At 38.4% G+C, this 9,813-nt stretch overlaps 1 protein-coding gene across 1 annotated transcript in view; it reads right to left on the bottom strand.

The window, feature by feature from the left end:
- ROBO2 (roundabout guidance receptor 2) overlaps positions 1–9,813 on the bottom strand; it is a 933,205-nt gene that overhangs the window by 268,476 nt on the left and 654,916 nt on the right. Inside the window, exon 3 of the mRNA XM_007934915.1 lies at positions 2,946–3,103. Within this exon, the coding sequence (XP_007933106.1) occupies positions 2,946–3,103 (158 nt within the window). The remainder of the gene's footprint in view (positions 1–2,945; positions 3,104–9,813) is intronic.

Below are 9,813 nucleotides of genomic sequence, written 5' to 3'. Positions count from 1 at the left end.
TATCTATCTATCTATCTATCTATAGATAGATAGATAGAGATATATATATATAGTGGTGAATAGGATTGATACAAATAATTGCTTTTAAATAGGTATTCCTTAAATATTTCTTAAAAGTATTTATTGACAAAATAAACAAATGTAATGATATTAAAATGTCCATTTGCTAAAGAGGACATTAAAGCTAAATTATGTTTTTAGTATATCATTACTCTTCTTTTCCAGTCTTTTCTGTCTTTATTAGATTCAACAAATATAATTTTACAATAACTGAGTGTTCTCAAGGAGATACCAGACAAGCACATGCCAATTTCCTCTGATATTTTTTTAGTTCCATAGGAAAACAAAACTCATGTAGATTTGATCTCATCAGAGCTATTTCACATTCTGACTTTGTCATGTCATAGAAAGGAATTTTCAACTTTTTTTTTTTTTCATTTAACTTGGGAGAAACAGACTATCAACCCTATCCCAGTTATTTCCAGTGGGGCATATGGTAGATTATAAAATGGCCAGTGGAAGTAATTATTCCTCCCTTTGAAGCTAAGCTTGTTTATGTGACTTATTTTGACCAAAGTAATTAAAGAAAATATTGTAACAGCAGAATGTTGCTCACACATTGAGACTTGCCTTCTCTTGTCACACTCAAGAACTCTGAGACCACCATGGAAAACTAGCATGAACTTGCCTGCAGAAAAATTAGAGTTCATGAGAAGGAAAACTAAGATGTCCAGCAGAGAGTCAGCCAACTGTTAGACATGTTAGTAAAAACAAGTTGCTGTCAAGTGATTCTGACTCCTGGTGACCTCATATGTATCAGGGTAGAACTGTGTTACATGGGGTCACTGGCTGAGTTTTTTGGAAGTAGATCTCCAGGCCTTTCTTCTGAGGCATCTCTGGGTGAACTGGGACATCTAATCTTTTGGTTAATAGCCAAGTGCATATGAACCACCAGAGGGTAAGGTTATCCAAATTCTCCAGATGCAACATATATTAAATCAAGCTGTAGAAGCATGTAAAAGCCTAGCAGAAAGCATTTGAGTTGGTTCATACAAGAACTGCCCAGCTGATCTAGAGAATCATGGTCAGATTCTCTAGGTCAGATTATGAAAAATGGTTTTTATAAGCCATTGTGTTTTTGATTGTTTTGTTATGAAGTGAAAGCTAAATGTTACAAATATTAGCCATGAACCCTTGAACATTGATTCTACTCCATCACAAGGAGTACATTTCTTAAGTTTAGTACCAAAGTACAAACCCCAGGTCCTCTTCAGCAACTTAGAGTCATACAGGTATATGTTGTGATCTCTTATACAGCCCATCTGGTTCTGTGTCATGGAGCTCTGGTGGTATAGTGCCTAAGGCATCTGACTACTAACCAGAAGGTTGGTGGTTCAAACCCACCAACAACTCTATGGAAGGAAGATGGGGCAATCTACTTCTGTAAAGGTTTACCACATTGGAAACGCAATGGGGGTTGCTATCAGTAGGAATTGACTCGATGCAATGAGTTTTTTTGTTTTTTATTTTTTGGTTCTGTGTCTTGTGGTAATCACAATGTACATATAGGAAAATCCCTCATTTATAATATATTTTTGAAGGTACTAGGCTGTCAGACTATACAGCCTTTTAGTTGTAATGGCATGTTTGTTCAGTCAAAAGAGACACTTACATTTAATATATTCACTTTCAAGTATCATTCTGAATGTAAAACATACAATTAAATAACATCAGAAGGTTGTGCCATTTTATACCATTTCAGTGAACTGGTTTTCATTTACAAACTTCACGTACACATTTTGAGTGGATCTTCTGATTGATAAAATAAAAATACTACATGCTATTCCTCTGCCCAACATCTTCATCAGCTTCTGGGTGTTTCATTATGAATCATGATCATCTGATGAACCTGATTACTGATTTCCCTTTAGAAATAGACCATTTTTTCTACATGAGATGAACTATAGAATCAGCCAATTATTTTGGCTTTAGTTTTATTTCATATCTATTAAACTTGTCTTTAATTAATCCATGTATCAAGTATTGTTATAAATATTATTTAATTGAGAAAACAGGAAAAATTGCTTAAAATATTAATCATCTTAATTATTTTCTTTTATAATTTTGAAAAAAGTGGCCAATGGAATGTTCTAGTTAACCTAATTTATGACAATCACTTACACCATAATGCTTATATACTGCATAATCAATAGATGCATTTGGAGATCTTAAAAAGAGCTAAGACATCGATATTGTACTATAAAGATATTTTTACATAATCAGATTGGTGCACATATTAATATAAATAGTAATATTTTTGTCTCTTTGAAGCCTCATCCCCAATTTTATGGTTTTAAATAATATACCCTTTTTCACTTGTTTCAATACTGTATAAATAATATATGCTGATAAGTTTTTGTAATTAACAATCATGCAGTCCTATAATTTTATTAAAATTATAAAAAATAAATAAAATATGTCTATCTTAAGACTAAGGAGCTCTGGTGGTGTACTGGATAAGGCATATGGGTGCTAACCAGAAGGGTCAGCAGTTCAAACTTGCCAGCCAATCCATGCAAGGAAGATGGGGCAATCTACTTCTCTAAAGATTTACAACCTCAGAAACCTAATGAGTGTGGCTATGTATTGGGATTAGGAGCTCTGGTAGCATAGTGCCTAAGGCACATAACTGCTAACCAGAAGACTGGTGGTTCAAACCCACCAATCACTCCTCGGAAGGAAGATGGGGCAATCTACTTCTGTAGTGATACTGCCTTGGAAACTCAAGGAGGGGCCCCTATGAGTAGGGTCTGACTGGACAGCACACAACAACAACAACACAACATGTGTTGGGATTGATTTGATAGCAGTGAGTTTGATTTTTGGTTTGGTATCATAAGACTCAACATTCAATCTTTGTAGACCACTATTTTTATTTGACTCACACTTATTCTTTCTTCCTTATCATCAATTCTAATTTTATCTTTTTTCCAGTAAATAGTGGGTTCAGGGTGTCCCCGGGGAGGCTGGCATTCCAGGATCGCAGGCTCTCCAGCTGCCACAACAACATCTGTGGGGTTTTGCCGGAAGTCATCTCGTAACACTGAAGAAAAATAGAGGAAAAGAAAACTCAGTTAACAATGACTTCAGCTTTCTATTGCAAATAGTAACTTTAAGTCTTATTTGTTCTGATAAAATAAATAAATAAAAGCCAGAATATTTAGTGAATAGAGTCATAACCATATGAAAACATTCTAGATCCTTCCTAAACACTCATCAACTGAGGTATGGCCACATATGTGATGGTGCATCTTTGTTCTGAAATCAAATTTAAAAATTGACAATCAGTCTGAGGAAAATAAGATGAGAAATATTAGGCATATAGTATTGAGATTTTTTAAAAAGCAAGATGCAGAGCTGTTTATGCAGTGTGATTCTCTAAAAGGACAATACATATACTTATACCTATATAAATACAGTAAGGTAAATGTTAAAATTATAATAAAACCCTGAATCACATTGCAAGAATGTTGTCTGTGAGCACGTATGTGTGTCAGTCTGTGAGAGGTGAGGTGAGAACTCTTTGGAAAAGCTCCTTCTCATGACATGAATATGGACAAGAGCCACGCTGCTTTCATTACACTTCATAAGATAGACTTATTGTTCACCCTTGCAACGCACTAGCACCCACATACACAGGGCTACATTTTCATTCTTTCTGCATATCCACCTGCCGAGCGACATCTGGGCAGCGTGACATTCTGAACAGAGATATCCCTTATAGCAGTTTTGCCAGTCTAAATTCCCCCTCCTTTCATTAAGGAGAACAGCAGGTTGGACCTCCCTTGCAACCTCCAAAAATCTGGCATGCCAGGCTCTCCAAATGTCACCTATCTATCTGATTGTGCTTTTTTGCTACTGGCAAGATGAAAAGCCTGGAGAAGTGACTAGGCCCTTATCAGATTGCAGAACACTGGGTTCATTTAGCAAATAAAGGCAATATGTACTTCAGGGTAAGCCTTCAAAAAAGTAGTTGAGAGCAGTTAATTTACCATAAACCCCAAATTATCTCTGCTTTACATATTCTTTGATATTTCAACACTGACAAATTTGGTTTCAAAGTGTACCCAGGGGTACAACACACACAAACAATTACATGTATATGTATGTATATATACATAGGAGCTCTGTTGTTGTTGTTGTTATGTGCCATCAAGTCGGACCCAACTCATAGCGACCCTTCCTTGGGTTTCCGAGGCAGTACCACTATGGAAGCAGATTGCCCCATCTTCCTTCCAAGCAGTGGCTGGTGGGTTTCAACCACCAGGTTTCTGGTTAGCAGTCAAGTGCCTTAGGCACTACACTACCAGAGCTCCTTAGTAGCTCTAGTAGTGCATTAGTTCAGAGTCAGTTGCTAACCAGAAGAAATATTGCCAGGCTCAACATCCCCAGCAGCTCTATGGGAGAAAAGACCTGGCAATCTGCTTCCATAAAGATTTCAGCTAAGAAAACCATATGGGGGCAGTTTTTCTCTATTACATGGGAGCGCTGGTGGACTGCTAACCAGAAGGCTGGTGGTTCAAACCCACCAGCCACTCCTTAGAAGGAAGGTTGGGCAATCTACTTCTGTAGTGATACCGCCTCGGAAACCCAGTGAGGGGTCGCTATGAGTGGGATCCAACTCAAGGGCAGTGTGCTATGAGTAAAAATTCACACACACACACGGCATTGGTAGTTCAGTGGTTGAATCCTTGCTTTCCATGTAGGAGACCTTGGTTCCATTCCCAGCCAATACATCTCATACACAGCCACCATTCTACTATCAGTGGAGGCTTGCATGTTGCTATGATGCCAAACATGTTTCAGTGGAGCTTACAAATTAAGATAGACTAGAAGAAAGGCTAGGAAGAAAGGCCTAGAGATCTACTTCCAAAATTCAGCCAATGAAAACCCCAGAAACACAAGGGTCCTATCTGCAGTTTATCATGGTGATGGCCCAGGACCAGGCAGGCATTTAGTCACCATGAGTTGGGACCAATAGAAGGAAGCTAACAACAATGTGTATGTGTGTATGTGTGTGTGTGTGTAATTGGTCAAGCTGTTTGAAATAAAAATTAGGCAGCTTGTGCTAGCCTCTTATGTAAATCATCTGCTGCAAATGGGGATTAGGTCAAACCAACTGCCTTCTGTGTTCTGTAATGAGACCCACTTCAGCACTCTGCTTCTTTGTTGTGCCAAGTCTCTAGGTTAATTGCCATTCTCCAAATAAATAAAAATCCCTGTCCAGAAAATAGCTCCAGAGAGACAACTGAGTGGCATTCAAAGCTTTTCTTTTCTTGCCTTTTGCAACACATCCTTTAACACGGTTTTTCATTTTAATGAAGTCATGGCCCTTTAGGAGATTAGAGAACCTTGTCTACTATTGAAGGAGCAGTAAGAAAGAACTCAGCACAAATTGTTCACTCTCAGCTTATAAACTGATTAATTTACTCCTTTAGCTGCTAAGGAAATGTGTTCCATTTTAGCACTGTGAACCACACATTTCAGGTCCCCTTGCCTTGTATAACTGGCAAAAAAAAGTGTGATTTATATGCATAGGATTTTCTTCTGAATGGGCTGAGAGAAGTGTGCAGTTAGATGTGACATTCTAGTGATGAGAAGGGGTTAATGCTGTGGTTCCCTCTTGCAGGTAAATTCTTCAGGGACAGCAAGCTGGTGACTCATTTACATTCTAAATACAGAGCAGCTGCCTGTTTATGCAATGTTAAGAAGTGCAAAAATATGGTAACAGGGTGATGAGCACTCCTACAATATCCGGTACTGGCAACAAATGGTGTTTTGGCAGGCCCTCAATCTGTTCTAAAATGGCACATCTGGACAGTTGAAGAGCCTAATCCAGAATTGGTCTCCTAAAAAAATGACATGCCAAAAACTCTCAGCTTAAAATGTACTTAAGACCAGGGCAAATCCTTTAGAAATGCAGTGTTGCTGAATTGCAACAAAACAAATTAAAAGGGAGAAAAAAAAAAAAAAAGCCTTTGACTTGGGGGACATGGGGGACAAAAAGGAGAAAAATATCATAACAAACTGTAAGGCCTGCTACTGTTAAACAATATAACATGTGTTTATGGCATTCATAAAAAAGAAAGAAAGAAAGAAAGAAAATGACTCCAATTTGCAAATGAAGCCAAGAAATCTAACAGCAAGTGTAATTTCAGGCTTTCAGACTATTCACCCTGAGTGTTGGGTGAGATAATGACATAATTGGTACTGTACCCTCTTCAACTTGTAAAACGCCCTTTGGGATTTGTTCAGTACTCAGTGAATTCATTTTTATTTATTGATACTATTCCTTTTACTCCACATCTTTTTGATAGCAAAATGTGATCATGTTCTCTCTCAAAACATCCAAGAAACAAGATTCCACTTTTCATCAGGCTCTAGCACAGCAAATGACAGCAGAGATTATTGTTAGGATACAGTAAAGTAATTTTTCATCTTCTCAAAATGTAAAGAAGGATATGTATGTTCTGATATTTGTTTATATGTTTCTGAGGTTTGTGTATGTATTTATAAACATGAGCAAAGTAAAATGAAATAATATTTATCTGTTTCAATTGATGTGCCAATTAGTAATTTCTGTCTCAGATTTTGTCTTCTTTAGGGAAAGGATGGGAGCTCTGGTGGCTGGATACACCTGGGTTGGATGAAAGAAATCAAAATGGCTGAGTAAGTTTTGGGGAGCTCTGGTGGCATAGTGTTTAAGGCATTTGACTGCTAACCAGAAGGCTGGTGGTTCAAATCCACCAGCCACTCCTCTGAAGAAAGGTTTGGCAATCTACTTCCATAGTGATACTGCCTCAGAAACCCAAGGAGGGGTCTCTATGAGTCAGATCTGACTTGGTGGCAGTGAGTTTGGTTTTTGGTTTGTAAATTTGGAAGAGCAAAGCAAGCCCAAAGTGAGTCTATACTTTTTGTTCTCCTTAATCCTCTATTATAGAACCAACTGAACGATGTATTTCAAGTAAGCCATAGCAAGTAGGTGCAGCAACATATGTATTATTTAAACCTCCAAAGATGTCTTTAAATAGAACGAAAGGAAACAAACTTGATGTACTGGGAAAAAACATACAAACAAACAAAAACTGGTTACAATGAAGAAGCAGTACATTGTACTTCAAAGAAAGAGGGTATAAATAGGTGTGCTTTTTTATATAATACTTGTTTGCAGATCTCAGTGAAGAATACAAGGTTAAATGTAACCTGAAGGAAAGAATAAGACTGGAATATGGCTGGAGAAGAAGCCCTGGTGCCACACTGATTAAGTGCTCAGCTGCTAACTGAAACTTTGGTGGTTCCAACTCAACAGCAGCTGAGATAGAGAAAAGATCTGGCAATACACTTAATGAAAACCTATGGGGCAGTTCTACTTTGTCCTTTCGGGTCACCATGATGCAGAAAAACTCTCCAGAAATGACATTAGTTTAAATGGCTAGAATCCAGATGTTGTTTTCAGTATATAAGGTGAAAGGTACACATGAGAGTGCACCTAACTAGTTCCAAAACAATATAACCTGCATTTCATTTGCACATTTTTCATGTTGACAATGGACTATGATTTGGAAGTTATTCTGAAAGATCAGAAAATTCTTCTTTACTAGTGTGTTAAAAACAAAAAATCATTTTAATTAAATTAAATTATGCGTTGTCCTTTCAGTTGGTTAAGAAACATAAAATAAGAATGACTTGATAGTTCCTGTGGTAGGCTGCTTCTAAAATGGCTACCAACCATCTCTGGCTCCTGGTATTCACTACCTTGTGTAATTCCCTTTCCTAGAGTGTGGGCTGCCTTTGATGAACAGAATATCGCAAAATGATGCCATGTAAATTCTGAGATTAGGTTATAAAAGGTTGGGACTTTGATCTTTTCTCTCTCTCTTTTCCTCTTCTTCTATCTCCCTCTAGGTTCTCTGCATCCCCACCCCCTTCAGGCTCTTCTCATTTGCTTGCTCTGATCAAGTAAAATTTCACCTTGCCCTATGGAGAGGCCCACTTGGCAGAATTCTTAAGGACACTTCTGGCCAATAGCCAGGGAGAAACTGAAATACTCAATCTGACAATCATGCAGGATCTGAATCCTGAAAATTCTCAGTAAAGCCTTCACGTAAGACAATAACCTTAGGAGCTCTGGTAGCATAGTGTCTAAGGCACTTGACTGCTAACCAGAAGGCTGGCGGTTCAAACCCACCAGCCACTCCTCGGAAGGAAGGTTGGGCAATCCTACTTCCGTAGTGATACTGCCTCGGAAACCCAAGGAGGGGTCGCTATGAGTTGGGGCCGACTCAATGGCAAATAACAATAACAACAACAGCAACCACCCCTTGACTGAAGCCTTGGGAAGAACCCTGAAGCAAAGGCTCAAACTGAATCATACCTGGATTCCTGACTGATCTATGTGAGAAAATAAATGTGCATTGTTTTGAGCCACTAAATTTTATGGTAATTTGTTGCACAACAATAGGAAACTAACACAGTGCCATAAAAGACCTCTATAACTAGTTGTGATGTTAGAGCTTAAATCTTTGACTCCTATTTTCTCTCAACTCCATGTTCTTTCATTTAGCAAATCCTGACCCTTCTGTCCTCTAAATCAAAGGTTCATAAGTTGTTATTGCTGTTTTTATTTAGTCAAAAAAGGCAAGGTAAAATTTCCTGACTTTTTACCTTTTTTTTTTAAATTAAAAGAAGTTAGCAATAAAAATTAGGCTACTTATTAATAGATTCCTGAAAGATATATATTTGCTAAAACCACTGTTTTGGTTACCTCTGTGCTACTCTAACAGAAAACACCACAAATGGGATGGTTCAAACAAACAGGGATTTATTCTCTGACAATTTTGGAGGCATGAAGCCTGAGTTCAAAGTGTCAGGCTCTAGGGGCTGAGTGAAAACCCCTCAACCTTGGGCTTCAGCTCTGCCTCCTGCTCCAGGCCCACTGAAGCCAGAAGCTTTTCCTTATTCAGGTAGCTGCTGGCTGCTGAGACTGACAAACCCTAGGTCAACAAGTGAAAAGGCACAGTTCTAATATTGACAAACATGGCAGGCTAATAATTCCAGTCCAGAAAAAGTCCCAAGATCACCAGGGCATGGCAGGCTGCTGAACAATGACCTGGTTACATGCGGAGTTCAAGCATACCAAAAAGCAAGAGAACTTCCTCAAAGTGGCTTCTTATATACTGGAAGCAGACCACATCCTTAAAGCAGCTTATAGCTGCTCTAGTAGATTGCACCATGAAAATTATTGTCAATTTCAACATAGGGAATAACTTCATCCAGCTGCCCAGCCACTCAACCAGGCCCAGCCAAGTTGACAAACAAGCTTAACTACCACAATGGACGTACACTTCTAAGTGAAGTTGTTAGAAAGGTAAAGGCTAAAATTCTTGATATTAAGTATTCATAGGGAGCTATGGTGGTGTAGTGCCTAGGGGATTTGACTGCTAACGAGAGGGCTGGCAGTTCAAACCCACCAGTTACTCTTGGGAGGGAAGATTGGGCAATTTACTTCCGTAGAGATACTGCCAGAGAAACCCAAGGAGGGGTCACTATATATATGATTAGATGAATAAAGATACCACAATAAACTAAATTTATCATGAGAAAGGTGATCTAAGAAGAAATTGTAATTAAAAAGCATCATGTCTCTATATATGTTGTTGTTGTTGTTAAGTGCCGTCGAGTGGTTTCCGACTCATAGTGACCCCATACACAGCAGAACGAAACACTACCCGATCCCGTGCCAGCCCCACAATC

This window comes from Orycteropus afer, unplaced genomic scaffold, assembly GCF_000298275.1.
Source record: "Orycteropus afer afer isolate SDZICR_OR568_19922 unplaced genomic scaffold, OryAfe1.0 scaffold00022, whole genome shotgun sequence".
In the NCBI taxonomy this organism is placed as follows: domain Eukaryota; kingdom Metazoa; phylum Chordata; class Mammalia; order Tubulidentata; family Orycteropodidae; genus Orycteropus; species Orycteropus afer.
Note: the sequence above shows the minus strand (reverse complement) of the source record. Positions and strands in the feature narration are given on the sequence as shown.